The 22,971-nt window shown below is 61.1% G+C and overlaps 1 protein-coding gene across 6 annotated transcripts in view; it reads right to left on the bottom strand.

The window, feature by feature from the left end:
• The window catches only part of PRDM16 (PR/SET domain 16), a 315,820-nt gene that overhangs the window by 45,112 nt on the left and 247,737 nt on the right, over positions 1-22,971 (bottom strand). For 5 of the 6 annotated variants that reach the window (XM_045475378.1, XM_045475380.1, XM_045475379.1 and 2 more), the window contains exon 4: positions 2,825-2,959. In XM_045475378.1, coding sequence (XP_045331334.1) covers positions 2,825-2,959 — 135 coding nt within the window. Of the gene's footprint in view, positions 1-2,824; positions 2,960-3,199; positions 4,907-22,971 lie in introns of those variants that run through there. The other variant, XM_045475383.1, reaches the window with a different exon arrangement.

The following is a 22,971-nucleotide window of genomic DNA, read 5'->3' as shown; positions in this document are numbered from 1 at the left end:
GGGCGTTCGGAGCCCCCGAGTCGTGCTCCCCGACATCTGCGTGTGACCCCAGCACCGGCTCACTCCCTCCTCGGCCCCGCTGGCCACCGACGTCGGGCCCCAGCATCCTTGCCCCGGTGCGGCGGGTGGGGACGGGGAGACAGCGCGCCGTGAACAGGCCTCCGCCCCTCTCTGCTCCCTCCGGTGGGCGTGTTACTTCCAAGCTCTTGATTTCGGGCTTAACGTTAAAACAAATCCAGGGACAGGCCCCGTCTGTCTCCGGCAGCGTTTCAGACCAACTCGTGTGCCCATAATTGCGGGAGAAAGAACCACCCAGGGGTGATCTGAGCGTCTCAGATTTTTCAGAAGGAAAAGCAGGGGCTGGCGGGCGGCAGGGGGAGGGGAGTGAAGGTCGCCCGGGGCCGGGGGAGGGTCATGCTACCTGGGGGAACTCTGCTGCCCGTGGGCTCCCCTTTGCTTTCCGTTTATGCTAAGTGGGAAAGGTCAATCAGGGCCCTCCAGAGTCTATGGCTGTGATCCGACCACTTCCAAAAACCCAGAGACAGACCTGGAGCCCCCAGCCGTAGGCCGTGGACACTTTGTCCGGAGCAGACCGGCCGCCCCAGAGCCTGTGTTGGCCCAGGACCGTCTGTGAAAGCCGCTCGCCACTGTTTAGTGGATAGGGCTGAGTCCAGGAGGAAATCCATGGCCCGATTGTGGCCTCTCTTGCCCTGGGCTCTGCCGTCTGGAGCTGCAGAGAGGGGGACAGAGGTGGCCGTCAGAGCCACAGGGCGCCAAGAGGGGGCCTTGTGGCATGAACGAGAAGCTGGAGGCAGGGCTGTGCTCACGGCCGTGGGAGCCGCAGTCCGTGGAAGAAACGCGTGGCTCCCTCGGAAGGACACGGTCTCCTGTTCGGAGCTGCCAGCTCGGTTCTTCGGGGAGCCGTGACTTCAGGGACTTTCTCCTCGCGCCCCCGAGACCCCCTCCTGCCCAGGGTTCTTCGTCCTCTCAAAACCGGGGTTGAGGTCATGTGACGGGCTTCTGAGCACCATCTGGCAAAACCCACACTGCCTTATGCCTCTTAGATTCTCAGTCTGGACGCTGTCCCCTCCACGTCCGTGCTGTCGAGAGCGGTGTGTGTGTGCGCGTGTGTGCGCGTGTGCGCGTGTGCGAGTGCAGGCAGCGGGGGCTGGGGTGTCCATAAGTGCCAGGAAATCCTGGTAGAAACTCTTGGGATTATGGACATCTGAGAAACCCCATTAATATCGTGTAATGTTTCCTTCTCAAAGAGAAGCCTGTCTTCAAAAATCTTTGTTTTATTATTAATATTTCAGGGACGTTCTTATTCCAGCTCCAACCCAGGTCAAGCCTGTTGCTCTGTAGAAACCGGTGTTTCCAGCCATCGGGACCGGTCACCCCCCTCAAAGAATCTGGATCCTGCCTCTCACGGAAGTGCCATCCTGGGCTCGGCCCCACGGTGTTCCTTCCGCTGCCCATCAGCTTCCAGACACGGGCCGAGGATACGCGCGGTCTGCACAGGAGGGGCATGCCTAGATCTGACCTTCCGTCACTCCGATTTCACTTTCATTTGGAGGAAGGAAAAGAGGTTTGTTTTTTTAAGTTCTCTTCTAATTTTTGAGGATTATTCTTTTTGGCTTCAATTTCTGCAATATTTTTTGCAATCAGAAAAAAAAAAAAAAAAAAAAAAAACAAACCCAAACCACCTTATTTTCAAAATGCTGGGTTCTGGCTACAAGCTGTGGTCGTCTCAGGAGCAGAGGTGTATTCCAACTTCGCCGCGTCTGGTGGCAGCTTGTGTCCAGGGCTTAATCCAGGCCGAGCCCCAGGGCCGAGAAGGAGCCTGAGCGGATGAGGGGGGGGCAGCTGACGGGTGTCCCAGGGACCTCCCTGGTGCGTGCTCTCTGTGTTTCCTAATGCAAAACTGTTTCTCTGAAGTCAAGAGCCTCGAACCACTTTTAATGGTTTGCACAGGCGACGGGAGAATGCAGTCTTTGTTATGTGGTCTCCGAAAACATTTTTGGAAGCAGTGGAATCCCTTTCGCAGATGAAATCTCCTGTGGAACCCCAAGATATTCTCGGCAAGCGCACGCTGCTTCGATCGGCCAGGTCGGGCACCTGGGCACCCTGAGGAGCCCGGCGCTGCTCCGGGAACGCAGTGGAGACGTGCCGAGGGGCCTGGCTCCGGGGTGGGGAGTCTTCAGGGGCCATTTGCAAACTTGTAGTTAAAGACACAGAATAGGGCCTCCCAGCACTGGGGACACGTGGGGGCTGCATATGGCATCTTCTCTCCTGTTCGGCTCTCAGCCCGGACGGCCACCATGAGCAATGAGAGCCAGCGGTGCCTGTGTTCCCAGGGTGGCGTGGAAATTGCACGGCGAGCGAGGCTCCAGCGTGCCGAGCGGGGTCCTTGGCCTCCCAGGGGGGCTGGCAGCAGGAGTGAGGCGTCCCGGCCCTGGGGCCAGGGGCTGAAGTCAGGGCCACCCGGCTCAGGAGAAAGATGGGTTGTCGGCCAGGGGAGCCAATGGCTTCCGCAGGCTGGCTGGGACGCCGTAGGGGCTCACAGGGCACCCCCGGAGGGCGGTGCCCACCCCCCAGAGAGCACTTCCGAGCGGAGCCGCAAAGACAGCCGTGCGTAACTGGATGGCCAACAGAAGGCTCCAGGGAACAACCACGGGGTGTCGCGGAGTTCCCCGCCCCGCGGCAGGACAGGGCCCGGCAGGGCCCGGCTGCCCCTTCGCCCCGGCACCCCCCGCCCCCACCATCTCTCTGGGCGCCGAGGCCCCAAGAACCACTCCAAGGGCCGGTGTGCGAGCCCCAGACCCACCTGCTCGTTGATCTGGCACATGGTGAGGTTCTGGTCATTACAGGAGCAGGCCACCCGGATGTACTTGAGCCAGCTGCCGGACCCCGCTGGGGCAGCGTCCATGCAGAGCTTCTCCGTGCTCAGGTCTTCGGAGATCTGTCGGGGAGAGCGAGAACCGAGGAGGGTCAGAGACATCCTGTGTGCTGGTCTACACAGCCTGCAACTACCCAATGAGGGACCAGCTGTCTGGGCCCAGTAGGAAGGCAGTTGGCGTCTGGACTTCAGCAGACCCCCTGGGCATTGGCGACGTCCTTGTCCCCCGCCTCCCCCCGGCTGCCCGTCCCAGGAGCCTCTGAGAGCCTGGCGGAGGGACAGGAGGACGGCCCTTCCTCTCACCGAGCAGACTGCAGCCCTGGTCTGGCAGTAAAGGGGCTGCACAGCCCGCCCCCCCCTGCAGAGCCGCCCCACACGTGAGAGAGCGGAGGCCGCTGTGTCTAAGAACGGAGCCCTCTGCTAAGGGGAGCTGGGGCGCTGGGCTGGAGGAAAACACTCTTGAAGGTAGAGGTGTTGTCGGGGTGTGTGACCGCACGGGACTCGGCGTGAGTGTGCGTGTGCAGGCGTGTGTGCGTGCGTGCCCACACCGGCGTGCACATCCCCCTGAAAGTAAGAGAGCAAGAAAAACATTCAGTTGTCTTAAAGGTGAAAAGTTTCCGTTCGACACCCAGGGCCCGCAGATGCCCGGCCTCTCCCGGCGCGCCCAGCGGCCAACGTGCGTGTGACCGGCGTCACTGACCCGGTCCCTGCCGCGGGTCTCTGCACAGGCCCCTGGCGGGCAGGGCTTGGAGCTTCTCCGGGTGTGTGCGTCCGAGCGGGTCATTTGCTAGAAGACCTGAATGCTGTCCCCCGCCGGGAGAGGGGTGCCCCTGCAGCAGAATCCCTCCCATCCTCACCCCTGCTCCGTCCGGTGCTTGCGTGGGGTTCTGAATCCAGAGCCACGGAAGACAGCGGCATCTTGGACCAAATTCCCGGGCAGCGCAGCCCCAGGTCTTACAGCCTAGGAGGGAGGGGCTGAAGCCTCAAAGAAGGAAGGGGCGTCCAGTGGGCAGGGGAGATGAGAACAGGGTGTCAGAAGGACCCAGTAAAGTCAGGGCAGGGGGTAGCAGCCTGTCCCGGCAGAGACAGAGGAGGCTGATCCCAAGCATCATGGCCTCTGCTCCCCCGGAGGGCGTCCTGAGCGCCCGTTCTGGACAATAAAGCCCGGGGAAGGGCAGCTCCCCGCAGAGGCCCGCAGAAGCTTCTTCTGACCAGCAACTCTGGATGCTCTGTAACAGCTCAGATGCTCCCCAAATGTCCACAGACACTTTCTACACAGCCAGGGTCCCCGCCCGGCCTCTGATGGTGAGGAAACGGAGATCTCGGGAGGCAGGCGTGTTGCCGTGGGAGACGCGGAACCTGCCTCTGTCCCGTCTGCCCCCCTGCACGCGGGGGTGCCTGGAGCCCCTCCTGGAGCCACCAGCAGAGCCTCCCATAAATGACAAGTCTTGGAGCAGACAAGCTCAGGCCCAGCTTTGCTGACGTCTCTGGAGGCTGATCTGGAGGGGGCTCCGAACCCAGGGACCACGGTTTTGTGATTCTCTTTTTTTTTTGGGGGGGGGGGGGCTTTCACCAAATGGGCCTAATTCTGAGAGAGGGAAGAGAGGCCGGGGGGCCTGGGGAGGAGGGAGATGAGAGACGGAGGGGTGGGGCTGGAGGGCGGTGTGGCGCAGAGAAGCCGGACCCTCAGGGTGCCAGGGGGTGCAGGGGCATGGCTGGCTCCAGGCCGGCATCGGGAGGCCACCTGGGGCTGGCCGGCAGGGATGGGAGCGCAGGCCCACGCGGGAGAGGCCCCCCTCCGGGCACTAACGCCTCTCAGGGGCCCCCCTTGCGCCTCCTACCCCAACTGCAGGAAACCCGCAGAAAAGACCCACAAAGCAAAACCTGTGGTTAGTGGCACGTCAACCGAAGGGGCAGTCCTGCCACCTTCCTCTGTCACAGGAGGAAGAGGGGCCGAGCGGCCGAGACCCACGGACCCCACCCCACCCCCCTCCGGGGCCCCGGGCTCCCTGTGATGCTCCCCCCTCCCACAGCCACTGTCTCTGTCCGACCCCACCCGCGGCACCGGCTGGGGATGGCGAAGAAGGCACAGGCTGCTGGGACCGTCACAGCCCTTGCGGCCTCTGCCCCCACTGCCCATGCGGCCCCCGTGGTTCCCCCCCACCCGGGCTGACCTGTTGCCTCAAGGGTGTTGCTTCACCTTGACGGGCTTGGGTCTGTCTCCCCAAGTAGTGGCTAGAGGGACACTGATCCATCCGTCCAACTAACCAAGTAACCACTGTCCTAAGTGCTTAGAAGCCCTCTTCACCCAGTTTGCCCATATACGTGTGTGCGTGTGTATATGCACGCGTGTGTGTGCACGTGCCTGTGTGAGTGTGCATATGTGTGCATGCACGTGTGCGTGTGTGCACGCGAAAGTGCACGTGTGTGCTTATGTGTGCCTTGTATGCGTGCAAGTGCATGTGCACGTGCACGTGCGTGTGTATGCTTGTGCGTGTGTGTGCACACGTGTGAATGCACGTGTGTGTGCGCGCGTGTGAGGCGCCGCTCAGGGGGTTGCTGAGAACCCAGCAACATGTTTCGGGAAGAGACAAACCAGCCCCAGTGAGGAGGTGGCCCCGAGGGAGCCTACAGGACCGACCCCCAGAGGCCCCCGCTTCCCCCCTGCACGCACCCTCCCCGGGGGGCCTCGCTCATCTGTGTCCTTTTTTGCCACCGTCCTCCACGGCTGCGCCCTCCCGTCCCCCCCGCCTCCCGCCTCCCGCCTCCCCCGCTGGGAACGATCGTCCTGGGATGTGGGTCCCAGAGGCAGAGCACATTCTCTGGGGGCTGGGACTCTGCACTGTGCCTTGCAGGCTCAGTCCTCGGGGCTCTTGGCCTGCCGCGAGGGGAGCTCCGTGCCACGCGGGGGTGGCTCCACACTGCCCCCCAGAGAGTGAGTCTGACCCTCCGGGTGCCCGCAGGACTTGTCCTGGGGGCAGATGAGGGAAAGCGCAGGGCGCCTGGACCACGGTGACTGTCCGTCACCCTCCGGCACCTGTCGGTCCAACACCGCCACCTGAGCCCACGCCCGAGTCCCACGTGCGCACCTGGAGCCAGCCGCCTGGTCTCCCCTCGGTCCTGCTGCGGGCAGGGAACGCCTTCGGCGCGGACGCCCCAGCCCTCCCGTGAGCTTTCTGGGTCCTCGTGGCACCAACCTCTCTCTCTCCCTTAGGACAGCCGGGCAGGTGCTGGCACGTGGCCCGTGTTCTCCTGAGCCTTCCCCGTGCCAGGCAGCCCTCTCCGTCCTCTCAAGCATGTCTGGGCGTGGACACGGCTGGCTGCTTATCCGCACGGGACGCCAAGCCGTCCCTGTCCCTGTGGGGCAGGCTCCGCGCTGGAGGGCCAGCAGCCCTCCTTCCTGGTGCCCCCTGGGAAGTGCCCCTTCCCTTCAGCCCAGAAGGCCTGTCCCCCCCCAACCCCTGACCATCTGGGTGGTCACAGGGTGGGCGTCACCGCCTGGCGGGTCCTGCGGGTCAGCGGGGACTCCTCCCTGAAGCTCCACCTCTGAGCAGCATCAGGTACCTCCTCGCCAGAGAAGGTCCGAGTCCTGGTCTGGGGCCCGAACCTGCAATGCCCGTGTGGTGGGAGGGCCCAGGCCTGCGTCTGCCGTCGCGGCTGGGCGGTGGGGCCTCACCTGGGCCTCACCGGGGCCTGAGCCCCCGGCTCGGCAGGCAGGACACTGTAGGCCTGGCTCTGGTTTGGGGTGTGGATGGGGCCGTGCCCTCCGTGACTCCAGGCAGGGAGAAGCGGGGTGCAGACACGTGTCTCCTCTGGCTTCCGCCCTTTCCTCTCTCTGTCCTCCCCGCAGGGCCTCTGCAGTGGAGGAGCTGGGCCTTCGGGAAGCTCACCCCGAGAGCCCCTGCGGACTCAGGTCTCCGTCTGTGCTTTGCGCGGCCCCGTACTGGTCACCGCAGGTGCTGGTGTTGCCGGGTTCGCCGCAAGAGGAGACAGAAGCCAGACGCAGGGCTCTGGAGCCAAGGCAGGGACCGGAGGGAGGGTCTCCGTGCCTGCTCAAAGACCCACGGGGTCCTGGAGTCCAGAAAGCAGGCCCAGGAGGCCACAGGCCCCTGCCCTTGCCTCTCCTACAGTGAGACCTTCCAGCGCCCAGAAGGCCAGGTCGAGACCACCCCTCACCCGCCTTGGCTCCTGGAGCCCGAGACACTTACAAGTGGATGTGGGAGGGCGAGAGTGGCAAGCGGCTGACCCCTGATTGCGCGCGCTGCCTGAGGAGGGAAGGAGGGAGGGGGCCCAGCCCCCCGGCCTCTCCCCCCTGCGCCCCTCCGCCCCCACCCCGTTGTAGGCAGCGGCCTGGGGGGCCTCGGGGCCGAGTCTCTAGATTTGCCATCTGGCTGCCTTGCCTGACCCCACTCCAAAGCCTTGCTCCGGGTTATTCGGGGCTGAGCTTCGGGGATCCCAGAGCCTCTCCCGGCAGCTGCCTCCTGTCCGTCCCCCCACTCGGCCTCACAGGCCCCCCCACCCCCGGTCCCCCTGCCGGCTCCCCTCGCTCATAAATCACCGCCATCAGAAATGCTGAGTTATGAAGCAAAGGGATGGAAAAATTCTTTTAACCTTGACAATTTTTTTTTGCACATCATTTGAGGTTTCCTGCACTTCTAATCTGCGGGCTCTCTGCTGGGCTGGCTCCCTCACGTGCAACAGCCACGGCCCTGGCTGGGCGTGCAGGGGGGACGCCGAGGCATCTGTCGTCAGCTCGCCTAATGGACTCGGGGCATGCAGGAAGGCACGGGCACTGCGAGTCTGCCCCCCCCCCCCCCCCACCCGTGGCCGTAAGGTAGCCCCGTCGAAGTCCGGGCATGGTGTCCACCCGTGACAGTGGTGGGGGGACCGGGGACGGCCTCCTCCTACCCTGACCCCTTCTCTAAGGACCCCCAGAGCCGTGGGGGTCTCATTTCTGTCCAGAGGCACCTGCAGGCACGTGCACACACGTGTGCGCGCGCACACACACACACACACACACACACACAGAGCGTGGTTACGATTTATGGGGTCCATGAGTAACTAAAACAGAAAGTCCATTCTTGTGACAGAAGGAGGTGGGCGAAAGGCATTCTGGAAACACCTCTGTCCGGGTGCAGAGGGAGCCTGGATGAGCTCATAAATCCCCTGTCCTGACTCTCATTCTGGGGCTCAGTGGTGATATGACCAAGCACTGACCAGCAATGTGGCTGACAGCATGGGGTCACAACACAAGCAGACAGGAGTCCTGGCAGGCAGGTCATGGGCCTGGGTCCCCACCTGCTCTGGCTGAGAGGGAGGTGGGGATGAGAGGGGGAGTGAGGGAAGGGAGGGGTGGAGGGGGGTGGAGGGAGCAGGGGAGATGGGAGAGAGAGGGGAGGGAGGGGTGGAGGGAGCAGGGGAGATGGGGAAGAGGGGGAGGGAGGGAGCAGGGGAGATGGGGGAGAGGGGAAGGGAGGAGAGGTGGGGGATGGAGAGGGAGGGAGGGAAGGGAGGGGTGGAGGGGGGTGGAAGGAGCAGGGGAGATGGGGGAGAGGGGGAGGGAGGAGAGGTGGGGGATGGAGAGGGAGGGAGGGAAGGGAGGGGTGGAGGGGGGTGGAAGGAGCAGGGGAGATGGGGGAGAGGGGAAGGGAGGAGAGGTGGGGCATGGAGAGGGAGGGAAGGGAGGGGTGGAGGGGGGTGGAAGGAGCAGGGGAGATGGGGGAGAGGGGAAGGGAGGAGAGGTGGGGGATGGAGAGGGAGGGAGGGAAGGGAGGGGTGGAGAGGGGGTGGAGGGAGCAGGGGAGAGGCGGGCAGAAGGGGGCTGCTTCCAGGAAAAACAGATATCTCACGGAAGCCAGTTCTCCAGGGCAAGGGCCAGCGTGGCTCCCAAGCTCATGGCGAGAGAGGGGCTAGAGAGCCAGTGTTTTCTGGAAGCAGCTGGAGGGGGCTCCCCATGCGTGTCTGGGGAAGACAAGGGCCGAGGTCGTTGGTCTCAAGGATCCGAGAGAAGCATCTCTAGCTCAGGGCTGCTCTGAGCTGCCTGCAGCAGAACCGGGGTCACTGGCCCTTGGTGTGACCTGAACGTGACCTCGCTCTGGGGGTCCCCCCACACTCTGCAGCCTGAGGGGCTGTTTGGGGGCTGGGCTTCCTCCCAAGCGCACGTCTTGTCCCCAGGCCATGGGCTGTAGCCCTGACCCGAGTTGAGCACACGGGCAGACTGGGGATTCGGACCTGCGCTGTAAGTGTCCAAGGGAAAAACGGGACAGAAACCCCTCGAGTGGCCAGCAGTGGTGGCAGTGGCGTTGGGACATCTCCGCAGGCAGCCCGTGGACGGGCGAGGGGCCTTGCGGAGAGGCGAGCACCCCGTCCCTGGGGGGATTCAAGGTGTAGGTGGCCGTCCCTCCAGGGTGCTCAGAGGGAGGCTGGTCTCTGACCTGTATGTGCCTGTCCTGCCCTGAAATCGCATAATTCCTAACTCGACAACACGGGGGTTGTCGGGTCGTCTTGCCTCGGTCCCTCCTTTGGAGCTAGAAATCCTCTTTCCTGATTTCTGGCTGCGTGCGTGGAGGCCCTTGGCTCCCTGCACACGTGGTGTGCACTGTAAGGGACACTTGGTTTCTCTTTGGAAGCTTGCTGCACACACCCAGCACGGAGCCCCGGGCCCACACCGGTTCCGAGAGCGCTCAAGCGTGCGTGTGCCGCGGGGACTCGTTTCTGGCTACTGATGGCTGTGGCGCCGGCTGCTTCTCCGGCTGGCCGCACCCGCTGCGCGGGCTCTCCAGAGACGCGCGAGGCTGGGGGGCTCTGTCCAGCACAGGACCGTGAGGGCACCGGCCAGAAGCGGGGCTCTTTCCCGGGTCTTCTGGCTGGTGAGGAAGTCGTCCCCTGGCCAGTCAGGAATCTTCAGTGGGAGGCCCCAGGACCCCGACGGGGACAAATCAGTTCTGGCTGTGAGTAGGAGAGGGACGCCCAGCACACAGGCGTGTGTCTCCCTTCAGGAGCCCTGCTGCCCACCTGTGCAGGAGGTGGGCTTTCTGGAGTTTCTCAGGGTGTCCCCAAAGAGAAAGACCCCGGTCACTACAGAGAGAGCCCCGGGCCCAGCCTCGGCCCCCAGCAGGAGAGGGTCCTCGTCACAGACCCGCCAGCACCAGAACAGCGAGCTGAGCCAGGGGCTGATGGGCGGGAGTCCCGAGGACCCCTTCCCCTTGCCCCGCCCCATGGGGGTGCAGGCTGTTATGGCCACTCCCAGGGGGCGACTTTGCCCAGAGGCTCCGTCTTCAGATGTCATTGCTGGGATGACATAAGACTTTCACCTGTGATGTCGTTTGTACGTTGAATCTCTGTAGCGGGGACCCCGTCTACAGATGCGTCCTCCTTAAAGGTGTCCTGCATTGAGGTCGGACGGAAGGTATTCCAGAAGGTGAACGCCCCGTGTATGACTGCCTGGTTGTGTTGGGAGCGGGTGGAGAGGAGGTGGGAGGGGACATCGAGGCGGGCGCAATAGTGAGAAAGTCACCCAGCCCTTCCCGCGAGACAGCTGGGACCCCAGGGTCTGGTGTCGGAGCTCCCGAGGGACGCGCCCGGCGCTGACGTGCAGGGGGGGCCCGTGTGTCGCCTGGGGGCCACCTCGATCTGCGGTGACGGCACACGTCATTCCCTCCTAGCCAACCCAGAAGGACAGCAGAGTGGGTCACACTCTCCCGAGGGTCCCAGGAGAAACAGCGGGGTGACTTATTGATATCAGTGCCTGGGGCGCTGGGGCCTGGGGCCTGCTCTGTCCGTTCCTGTGGATAGTCAGGGGCACCACACCAGGACTGGCCTTCCGTCCCCGTGGGGACGCCTGGGTTGGCTGCCTGTGCCGAAGCCCCTGCCGCCCCCCTCTCTGCTGGACGGAGTGGGCTCCTCACGCCAATGGCCCACCTGCTCTCACCCCCAGGGCCGAGCCCCAGGCGTCTGCAGCCACAGGGCGGGTGGGCCCGTCCACCGACCCACTGCCATGGCCTTATGGGAGAACTTCCCACAAGCAAGGAGACGGGGTCTCAGCTGAACCCAGATTCAGGAAAGCAGGCCCCGTAGACCCGGGCCTCCCTTCCTTCCCACCTCTGCAGGGCCGGCTGGTGTGAGCCGGTCTTGCTGAGATTCCTGACCTCAAATAACCCAGGTATGATCTGGGTGCACACGCTCTGTCCCCGTGTGCACCCCACCCTGACCCGGCATCGCCGCGGGGACACCGACACCTGTCTCGTGGGCGCCCGGGTGCAGAAGCGTGGTCCCGCCAGGGCCCCCGGCAAACACCGGCGCGGAGGGTCCCAGCCCCACTCGGCCCCAGCTCCTTGGGTGGAAATTTCACAAGTGGTTCTGCTGCTGGGCCTGGAGGCTGACGGGGGCGCTGAGGCCCAGGGAAGGGCGGAGCCAAGAAGGGCCACCGAGGGTCGGACAGGTGAAGGCCGGGTCCTGGCCTGGCTCGCGAGGCCTCCCCCCCCCCCCCCCCCCCCCCCCCCCCACCCCCCCCCCCCCCCCCCCCCCCCCCCCCCCCCCCCCCCCCCCCCCCCCCCCCCCCCCCACCGCCGCCCCACCGCCCAGCTTGCAAGTCCCACACCCTCCTGCCCCTGCCCCTTGGGCTGCTGTGGTTACGATGCTAACAGCCCCAACGTCTTTTCAAACCCTAATTTGATTTGAAGCTGGGCCGGGAGCAGAAGCCTGTGAGCCGAAGGGCTGCCTGCACCGCAGGCTCAGCTGTGACATTCTGAGCGAGACACCTCTGTTTTGTTCTCAATCAGAAAAAAGATTGGAAAAAAAGCCCAAACAACCAAAACCAAACGCCTGTGGCGGCGTCCTTGCCCGGGGTGGGTGGGAGCCCGGGGTCTGCTCACAGGAAGCGGTTCCACCGACAGGCTGATGCGAGGCCCCGGGAGGTGTCACATTTGTAACCCTTCTCTGGCCACATAGAGGGTGACAAACTGCAGAGCTTGTGAACCGGCGCACCCCCCCCCCCTGCTTCCCCGGCAGGTGCGGGAGGAATTCTTACAGCTGCTGCAGACTGCGGGGGGCAGGGGTGCTGGAGACCTCCAGGCACGCGCTCTCGGCTGGACAGAAGCCTCCAGAGTGGAAGCCAATGTAGAAGCCCACCCGGGCCCCCCAGGGCCTCCTCACCCAGCTCTGTCTGCTTGGCTGCTACCTGAGCGTCCTCCAGCCTGTGACCTGGATAGAACGCTCTGAGGTCCGGGGCCTGGTTGTCCTCAGACCCTCTGGGTCCATCCCTTCTCTGCGGACGACGATCATGCATGCAGGCTGCACCCAGGAGTGATTCCAGATGCACCTCTCAGAGAACCAGACGCGTCTGGGTGGAGAGAAGCGCAGTGTTCCCATCCCTTCCTCAGACATTCTCTACAGGGGCTGCCCACCCGGCCCTTCCCACCACGTTCCCCATCATGTGGAGGCAACATGCCCCTCTGGCCACCAGCCCCCTGCAGACCGCTGACTCTGTAGTCACTGCTGAGCCTCCCCACCGAGTCACGAAAGGCTCACATCCACCCAAAGGGGCAGCCACCGTTGTAGGCACTTCTGTAGATGAGGAAACTTACAGAGAGGAGTTGGGTAACTGGCCCGATGTTGCACAGCAAGAAAGGGGCAGACAGGTTGGATAATGGGTCCTGGCTGCCTGCCTCATTCCTTTCATGACCTATGGGGACTAGTGCTGCACACCCTGGCTGGTCCTGTCCTTCTCACCTGTCTTCTACCTGAGGATGGTGGCCAAGAACAACTAAGGCTTCCGCAGAGCTTTGCCAAGGACTGGTGTTCAGTTTGAGCTCACCGAGCATCTCCACCAATGGATGGATGGATGGATGGATGGATGGACGAATGGGTGGTTGGTTGGATGGATGGATAGATGGATAGATGGTAGGTGAGTAGATAGATGGGTGGATGAATATGTTGTTGGACAGATGGATGGATGAGTGAATTGCTGGCTGGATGAATAGATGGATAGATGAGTGGACTGTTGGATGGATGGATAGATGGATGGATGGATGGATGGATTAGTGGACTGTTGGATGGGTGGATGGATGGATGGATGGATGGATGGATGGATGGATGAGTGGACTGTTGGATGGATGGATGGATGAGTGGACTGTTGTATGGATGGATGGATGGATGGATGAGTGGACTGTTGGATGGATGGATGGATGGATGGATGGATGGATGGATGAGTGGACTATTGGATGGATGGATGGATGGATGGATGGATGGATGGATGAGTGGACTGTTGGATGGATGGATGGGTGGATGGATGGATGGATGAGTGGACTGTTGGATGGATGGATGGATGGATGGATGGGTGGATGGATTAGTGGACTGTTGGATGGATGGATGGATGGATGAGTGGACTGTTGGATGGATGGATGGATGGATGAGTGGACTGTTGGATGGATGGATGGATGAGTGGACTGTTGTATGGATGTATGGATGGATGGATGAGTGGACTGTTGGATGGATGGATGGATGGATGGATGGATGGATGGATGAGTGGACTATTGGATGGATGGATGGATGGATGGATGGATGAGTGGACTGTTGGATGGATGGATGGATGGATGGATGGATGGATGGATGAGTGGACTGTTGGATGGATGGATGGATGGATGAGTGGACTGTTGGATGGATGGATGGATGGATGAGTGGACTGTTGGATGGATGGATGGATGGATGGATGGATGGATGGATGAGTGGACTGTTGGATGGATGGATGGATGGATGAGTGGACTGTTGGATGGATGGATGGATGGATGGATGGATGGATGGATTAGTGGACTGTTGGATGGATGGATGGATGGATGAGTGGACTGTTGGATGGATGGATGGATGGATGAGTGGACTGTTGGATGGATGGATGGATGGATGGATGGATGGATGGATGAGTGGACTGTTGGATGGATGGATGGATGGATGAGTGGACAGTTGGATGGATGGATGGAAGGATGAGTGGACTGTTGGATGGACAGATGGATGGATGGATGGATGAGTGGACTGTTGGATGGATGGATGGATGGATGGATGGATGGATGAGTGGACTGTTGGATGGATGCATGGATGGATAGATGGATGGATGAAGCACAGTTTTCCAGACCTGTCCAGACACTTTTGGCTTCCTCCACTTGCCAAAGTGAGATATAAGGGAGCATCCTTCCAGGAGATGTAAAGCAGCAGAACACAGGGACGCCTCTCTCAGGAGACCTGCCCTGATCCCACACATCAGGGTGGGCTCCTCTGGGGGTCCTCACAGTCCCTGCCCCATCACAGTACAGATTACACTGGGCTGTGACTGTCTTGTCCACATGATTCCTTCCTCTTCCCCTGGATGATGAGAGATTTGAGGGTTTCATCTGATTCCCAGAGCCAGGCAGACAATGGGTGCTCAGTGAATGCTTAGGAGACAAAATGGGCACTTGAGATCTCTCCCTCCTGCCATATTCCATATGGCTTTGCCCAGTGGGTCTTTCTTTCCTCATCTCCCTTTGTCCCACTCTCGACCCCTCCTCCTTGTTCTTCCATGGGTTCTGCTCAAGCAAGTACACACCCTCCTTCTAGTTGCCCTGCCTTGCTGGAAATCAGAGCTACAGTTTTTCCTGGATCCAGGGTGACAGTACGACTTCCCCCTAGTCAACGTGACAGCGTCCTATTTCCCAGGGCAGAGGCCACGCTCACTTGTCGGGCTCACACCCTGTGGAAGCTGGCACACAGTAGGTGTTCAAGGATGCTGGGGCAGCGGCCAGGATAGAGCCGGTGGGGTATATTTAGTGCCTTCCCTGCTGCTGACTCAGTCTCTCCAAGCCCATCCTTCTTCCTCCTCGGGGACGCATCAGTCCAGAGAAGTACCATGACTCACGGCCTTCCATATCGGGCCGTGTTTTGAGATCAGCTCCTGGAAATAGCTCAAATCTCAACAGGCCAAACCTAAGCAAATACCTGCCTGTCCCAGAAGGAGCACCTCTTGTAGCTCTCTGACATACAAAAATGGTCATTGGCAGAGGGCTTCTGGTGCAGATGCTATTGTCTTTGGATGCCTTACAAATAGGCAACTCTGGGTCCTTCCCAAGCAGGCCCAGAATACCCCCCTGGGCCTGGGTCTGCACCTTGTCTGGCTTCATGGAGACTGGAGGTCCGCTTTTCCTCCGAACAGTTGATTGCAATGATTCTACCTCCTAGGATTTCTTGCTTCCCAGGGCACCCAGAGCTCAGCCACCGTCTAGTTGCATGAGTGGGGAGAGGCCCCGGGGTCCCGTAACTGTAATCCAACAGGCCCATCCTTTCTCTCGCACCCAGCCGTCTCTGCGTATCAGACGTGGAATGACAGAGACGGGGAGGGGCAGTACCCGCTTTCTGGGTGTCACGGGCTCCTGGATTCTCAGGCGCTATCATCCCAGCCAGAGGCCATCCGGGTTTTCGGTGATGGACCCTGAGCCGCACGCCAGGCCTGCCCTTGGACGTGAGCTCGGCCTGAGACGTCTCCCCGGGAGCCCGAGGCCGGCTTCCTTCCCAAGCTGTGGGCACATTTGGTCCGATCGGCAAGTTTGAAAATGATTCATAGACAGAGGTGGGCAAAGTCAGTCTTGAATGACAAATGGGACCAATTAAATTCAATAGCTCTCCCTCTTTCCCATGTTCCAGCCAGTTCCTACGGCCAGTCACCTTTGACGAAATATATCAAAGGAATTAAAAGTGTGTCCCCCACAATGATATTACCTGGATCCCTTTCAGATCCACGCCAGCCAAGTTCAAGCATCTATTCAAGCCCAGGAAATAGAATCGAAACGGTTTATTAAAAACCTAATCACAAGCATTTATATGACACAAATGGTCCTGAGTGGCACCCACCAACTCCACGGCCCCTCCCGGGGACAGCACAATGCAGCCGATTACCCAGAATTTAAACGGGGGTGTTTAAGAGCCTGGGAACATTTTAATGGGGATCTTTCTTTGTGGATTCTGCTATTGTGTTATTATTATTATTTTTTTTTTTTTTACTTGAGAAAAGCAAAGGATGGAGGGCGCATTCGCTTTCCTCCCTTGAGTGATATAAGAATATATGACTTATTCTGGCAGATCTGTTTCTATGGATGCTGTCAGGATGTGAACATATACCCGTGGGGAAAGGGAACACCCTGCCCGCCTAATTAAAGCCGCGCAGCATGGCTTAGGGCGGCTCCCGGGTCAGCTGTCCTGAGCGGGGCCCTGCAGCAGGTGCGGGGCTCCGAGAAGCTCTCCCAGGCGAGGGCCGGGTGCGGGTCTCTGGTCCCTCTTGACTCTCTGGATCTCTGGATCTCTGGCTCCCCGACAGCCGGGCAGAGCAGCTATGCATCAGAAGACTTTCCTTTGAAATCCTCCCAGTGGCCACCCCGGGGGCTCGATGGTGGGGCCCCCTCTGGTGGCCGGGACCCCCAAACTTCCTCCAGTTGGAGGTGCTGGAGAGCTGGGCTCCCCGGAGGCTCCTGGGGTCTTTGCCAGAGCCGGGCCCACCGCGGCGGTGGCCCAGCGAAGCCTGCACCCGCCCCACGCCAGCACCCCACGCCAGCAAGGTTCGGGGTCGCTCTGGCAGGACGAGCAGGTCCTCAGCGGTCCCTCTGAGGTCAGGGATGAAAGGGCACGGAGCTAGGGGTTTCTCTTCAGGGCACACGGTTCCTCTCTCTGTTGGGGCACAGGCTCTTTTCTAGAAGATTCTCTGTCTCCGTGAGGAGGTTCAGCCCTTCAGTGCGTCAGATGCATTATTTCCTTTACCCCTTACTCTCCAAACGATATACCAGTTCACTTTCACTTTATTTTTGTTCAGTCCTCCCTCTAGAGGATTATTTTGAAATTATTCCTTCAGCACAAAGAACCCCAACTTTGACTCTTTCCCGACTGCCTTGTTTTGAAGACGAGGCTTTCTCGTTTGACTATCCAGTTTAATTTTTTAACGACATAGTGAAACACGCAACAGGATAGAAACATTTAAAGTAAGCACCCTCACTTCCCACCCCCGTGATTCATTTGCCGCATCAGCTACAAATTGGGAAAACCAACTTCAGAAGCGTAATTGCTTCAAAACACACGACTCCTGGGGCGCCTGGGTGGCTCCGTCGGCCGAGCGTCCGACTTGGGCTCAGGTCGTGACCTTACAGTTCATGAGTTCGAGCCCCGCGTCGGGCTCTGTGCTGACAGCTCGGAGCCTGGAGCCTGCTTTGGAGTCTGTGTCTCCTTCTCTCTCTGTCCCTTCCCTGTTCATGTTCTCTCTCTCTCTCTCTCTCTCTCTCTCAAATATAAAATAAAACACAAAAACATTTTTTTTAAATAAAAAATGAATAAAGTACACGACTCCTTCCACTTTTTGCCCGTACTTTACATTTATGTACATATTCCATAGCGGAAGCAGGCGTTCTCTCTGAAAACACGACCTTAAAATCCCGAGGGGCGCATCGGAGCCACGGACAACGGCTGACAGATACAGGCGGAGCCCGGGGTTCTGCAGCTGGCATTTTGCAGGTGCCATCCACTGCCCCGGTGTGTTTGTGTTTGTGAAACGCATCCCCGGCTGAGTGACCCCACGGCACGGCCTTCAGCTCTCTCTGGGTGTCTCTTTAAGATTTGCAAAGTGGCGCAATCTGGGGGGCAGTCCTAGGCAGCCGCCTGTTGTAACTCCCTGTGGTCAAATGCACTTCTTCCGGGTCTCGGAGGCTGGCTGTGACGGAGGGCTCCAGGACGGGTCACGCCAGAGCTCCGTGGAAGGCCTCCCATTTGGGGTCCTGGACGAGGCCCCTGGGGACGCCTGGCACATAGAACCGTCCCTGGAAAGGGAGCCTCGTCCCAGGTCCTGGCCTCCGGGGAGGGTGGGGCAGGGGGACGCTCGGAGATGTGCCTTTAGGACGAGTGCTCGCCGGGCTGTCACCGCACACCACCGCCTGGGGCGTGACGGCACAAAGGCGGCCTCCGGAGGCCAGGGGGCCTCACGTTATATAACCACCCGTGAGAAGATCTTCATCTTTGGGTTTTCTGCAGAGGTCGGTGGAGAGATTTCAGGATTTGCATGGAACTCAGATCCTGGAACGTTCCAGCGAACTGCTCAGGGGCAGACAGGGATGAGACCTCATTTGCAGGGCGGGGGCGTGGAACTCTGAGTGAAGGTTCTCTCCAGCTTTGCCACATTACCTCCTACTCACCCGGGGAGTGGGGGGGGGGCTCTTTTTCTTTTCACATTTGGGTGGATGAGGATTCACATCAGGTTTGAGATTTTCATCCCGTTTTGGCTTCTGGAGGGATGTCCTTTCACGGGAATCTTCGAGAGTCAACTAGTTGCTTTTAGGAGCTGGTAAGTTGAGACACGGCCACGAAATCGGGGGACCGCAGGGCTGCACGCATGTTTTGGACGACAGACACTTGGGCGCAGGGAGGTCCTGGGGCCCCGTCACGTCCTGGTGGCTCCTAAAAAGCCATCTGGCTGTCAGGTGACTCGAGGGTCCCCTGAAAGGTTCCCTCAAGGTCCCCACCCTCCCAGCAAAGCCAAGAGCATGCATCTGTCTGACCTTCCTCTCCGCCGGAGGAGACCCCTCCCGAGCCACACCTGCCACGCCATCCACAAGGACGACCTCCTGTTGGTGGTGACCCCCTTCCTGGGACGGCCAGACCCCCCAGCTGCAGAGACCCCTTTGCTCGTCCGAGTGCAAACACTAGAAGGCAAGTGCCCCTTCCTTAACGGGCCGACATCTCATAAACAAAGCAGAGAAAATAACACACGCCCCCCCGCCCCCACCGGCTGCCCCCAGTGCTACAGTGTCCCCTTTGTGAGCCCGTGACTGGGGTGGACGGGGCCGGTGTGCGAAGACACGTTTACAGCCTGGCTGTATGCAACAGGATGGCAACCACACATTCTAATAATAAAATAAAATAAATACTAATAAACATTCAACCTAAAGATCCTTCACGAGACACCCTCATCATTTTTCTGCTCCCACTTCGGTTTTTTCTGGAACAGCTCCAGCGAGCCCAGGGTGGTGCAGCAGCCTTTTTCTCCGAGGGAACAAAAGGTCTTTTTTAGTCCTAAGTTTATCCAAATATTCTCAGCTTACTACTAGCCCCTTTCTGAATTGATATTCCCAATAAAAGGACACTTTGTATCTTTAAGCCACACTGCCCACCCCCCCCCCCCACCCCGAGCGAGGATGGAACCCCGGTCTGCCACTTCCTCGGAGATGGGCGGGAAGGGGACATCCCCGGTGTCGTGGGGTGGGAGTGGGCGGCCGGGGGGCCCAGTGCGGTGGCCAAGGCCGTGCGCCGGGGGCCGAAGACGGAACCCACGGAGGGTGCCTGCCCTCCAGCACGCCGGGCTCTAATTTTGTGCAAGCCCATCCAGGCGGCACGCACCTGCCAAGCACGTTGAGTCCTGCGTGAGCTCGCGGCAGGGGAGAGAACTCCCTCCAGCCGGGCTGAGATGTGAGGCCTGTGTTCTGGGCCGCGAGCGCCGCTGGGGGAGGCCGCCTTTCACGCCAGGCACAGGCTGCTTCTTAGCGTCGGCTCCTCCCCATCTGCCCAGACCCTCTCGCACCAGCCAGCGTCGGAGCCGTGTCCTGTGTGTGCACGCGTGTGCACGGGTGCCCACGGCCTCGTGTGCGCGCGTGTGCCCCCAGCAAGCACGTGTGCGCACACAGAGCCGTCCCCGCGGCCCACACAAGGGCATTTCCTTCCACCCCCGGCCTCCTCCAAACGGCTCTGATTAGCGTTAATGATAATTCTCATTAATCACCTTCAGTGGCTGCAGAATGGAAACGAGGCCTCGGTGAGGTGACAGGAGCCACTTAGGCGGGATTTATGACTTGTGTGCGTGGTGGCAGCTCCGGGCCCTGATGCCTCTGGCCTGTGGCTGACATCACGGCCACATTTGGGCTCCAGCACGGAGCCTTTTGTGTTTCTTCTCCCCGCCCGACCTCAGGGGTGCCACCGACCCGGGGGCCCTCCTGGTGCACAGCTGGGCAGAGCAGGGGCGGGGAGGGGGGCAGCCTCAGGGTTTGGGAAGAGGAAGGAGCAGGAGGGGCCCGTGTATTACCAGCAAGTCTCCCACCTTCCTCCCCAAGAGCAGCCTCACACCCCCTTTCTGCCCCTTGAGCCCTTGGGAGGGTCGGCCGCCCCCACAGAGCCCAGCACAGACAGACCCACCTCGGACGTGGGACTGCCTCTGATCTACCCGTGACCTTGGTGGCCTGCACAGTAGGTCCTTGGGGGGTTTGGGGCTCGGCGTGGGCTGCGTGGGGGGCAAAGGAGGGGTTGCAGGGCTGAGCTCATGGGAATCCAACGGGAGTCCCCCTGAGCGGCCACCCAAGGTCTTCGGGTCATGGCTGACTCGGCAGCCCAGCCCCCGCGTTCCCGCGTGGCCCGCACGGAGCCCACAGTCCGCTGAATCCCGGCTGCTTCCGACCCCTCCTCACCCTCGCGGCCTTGCCCACTGGCCGAGCTGCTCGCTGGCTGAGCGGAGCCCTGCTCATCGTGGGGACCCTGCAGGTTTCCTCCCTTCCCGTCGCCACTTGTGGCCCTGCCTTGGGACTCTGCTGGTTTGGACACGGCAGGCACGGGGGTCAGAAGAACGGTGCTCTGGAAGGACTGGTCCGCCCTGGGACACTCCGCTCCCCTAACAAGCAAGCAAAGTGTCTTTCTCGGGTCTCAGGGAGGAGTGGGCCCATGTGTCGGGCTTCTGGGCCTCCCGGCTGGACCCTGATCATTCAAACTGTGCCCTGGGTCTGGTCTCCACAAGGCCCACCCGGCTGCCTGGGGCAGCTGGGGGCGGGGAGGGGGCGGGGGGAGGAAGAGCCTGTGTAGCAAGTAACGACGTCGCCATCAGCCCGGTTTAATTTTGCCCTTGCGCCAGGGGGCCGAGTGCGGGAGCACAGGGTCATTACTAGGCTGTTGCCAGGGGGAGGGGGGTGGGCAGGACCGGCTCGGGCAGGGGATATTCTGGAGTCTCTGTTAACCTGGACTGAACTAGAAAAGGAGTCGGGAAATGAGTTGCCAGCCTCATCCAGAAGCACCCTGGGTGGGGTGGCCGCGACCCAGTGCAATAACCTCCCGGGCCGTCGCCAGGCCCTTCCGTGTTCCTGAGCGGCAAGGCCAAGGTGAGCTCTCTGAGGGCTGCTGTGCGGGGCTCTCTGGGATCCACGTATGGGCGAACCAGGAGCCTCAGAGAACCAGCAAACCACCTACAATGCAGACCTGTGCCCCACACCTCACACCGGGAGCAAAGGCTTCTTAAGCAAAGGAACCTCCGTGCCAAGGCGAGGACAGCGGGGGCGTGGGCCGTTCTGAGCTCTGTGCCCTTCCGTGGCAGCCATGGGCGGGGGGGCGCCTCTTTGAATGTCACCTGGGAGTTCCCGCGCTCAGGGCCCCCGCGGCCTAAACCACGCCCCTGCCCCGGAGAGACACAGCTTCTCCGTGCTTCTGAGGGGCTCTTGGGCTGCATCGGGTCCAGGACGCTCATTCGGGCGCTGGTCTCAGACCCAGAACCACCTGCTATCAGTTGGGTGCTTTGCATCCACCGGCATGGATCTGGGTTTGGTTTGTTGTGGGGTTTTCCCCTCCTCCTCGTCCTCCTCGTCCTCCCTTCCTTCTCCAAAAGGATTTTCATCCCAACATCCAGCTTCCTGAGCATTCCTGGGGCGGCTGTAATCACTTGAAAGAGAACCACCAGGCAGCGTTGAGGCTTGTTTGGAAGGGGCCTTTTGGGGGGCGGGGGGAGCTTCTTCAGGACCTTGCACTTCTGAAAGCATAAAGCCTGGATCACACTCTCCTAAACGAACACCCCCGCGAACGACGCTCAGGCGGAGCAGCCTCATGCGAGGCCCGGGGGGGACTTGGAGGTCTCAGCCCACCGGTGCTCCATTGGACTCCTCGGCCCCGAGGCTTCGGGGCTGTGCACCCAGCGACTCCCTCTCATGTGGGGAGGGATTCCCCAGAAATGAACACCTTCCTGCGGAAGGTTTACTTAGGGACAGTGCGGTCTGTGTCATGTTGGTTAAACCAGTTGTCAAAGGACAGGGACGGCGAGGGGACCGCAGTTACTGGGACACCAGCCCGTGGCGCGGGCGTCTCCTCGAACCCCGCCATCAGGGGAGGTGGCGGCCTCGCAGCCTGGGCGGAGGTCTGCCTCTGGCACCTGACCCGGCCGAGAACCATGGGTCCCCTGCACGCCCTGGGCTGGAAGGCCCCCGAGCTGCAGCCAGCCTCCCAGATTCTGGGTCCCTCCCTCCACTCCTGGGGCGCAGACGAAGGGGCCCTTCAATGGCCTCTAAGTAATGAGGCTGCACGTTGTGGCGTCTTCGAATCCCTGCTTCTCAGACGTCTGGGGAGACGCACGCCTGTGCTTCAGGAGGAGACAAAAGTACTTCAGATCAAACCCTCGATGCCCTTCGCGGTCCAGGGTGGGCCTCGAGCCCCAGCTCCACGAGCGACCTCCGGGCTGGCCTTCCTGTGACCGTCCAGCCTCCGCTCTGCCGTCCCCACCTGCCCTCGCCGTCCCCGTCCCCGCCCCTCCAGGGACTCCTGACGCCCGGCTCACAGCCAGGTCTGTGAAATCTCTCGCCTGTCCTGCAGGAAGCCTGATGCATCGTTGCACCCCCATGGGTCTCTACGCGCCCTGGGTTCCCAGCAGAGGACCCCGGGCCGTCCTGTGCACAGCACAGGCGAGTCTCGTGCCACCACGTCCCCTCTGGTTAGAGTGTTCAGTAGGACTGGAGATCAGCACTCTACACGCCGTGGGACACTTGTCGGAGGAGGAAGGACGAGGTCACCGGAGTCAGCGGGCGGCCACCCCGGGCTCCTTGCAGAGAAGCCTTGCTGGGAGGCGGGGCCGAGTCAGGAGAGAGCACTTTCCCTCACCTTCCAGATGGCCGGCCACCAGCAGATGCCCACGCCAGGCTGTGGCCAGTTGGGCCTTGTCACTTCCCACTTGCCAAGACTCCTTCGAGCTCACTCTTCTCCCTGGCCTGCTTGGGGCCTCTCCCAAAGTCTGGGACACGTTCCTTCCTGTTCTTCAACTGTTCCTTCCTCCGGGAAGTCGGGTT

Source organism: Leopardus geoffroyi, chromosome C1 (genome assembly GCF_018350155.1).
Source record: "Leopardus geoffroyi isolate Oge1 chromosome C1, O.geoffroyi_Oge1_pat1.0, whole genome shotgun sequence".
In the NCBI taxonomy this organism is placed as follows: domain Eukaryota; kingdom Metazoa; phylum Chordata; class Mammalia; order Carnivora; family Felidae; genus Leopardus; species Leopardus geoffroyi.
The sequence above is the reverse complement of the archived record's forward strand: the minus strand, read 5'-3'. Positions and strand labels throughout refer to the sequence as shown.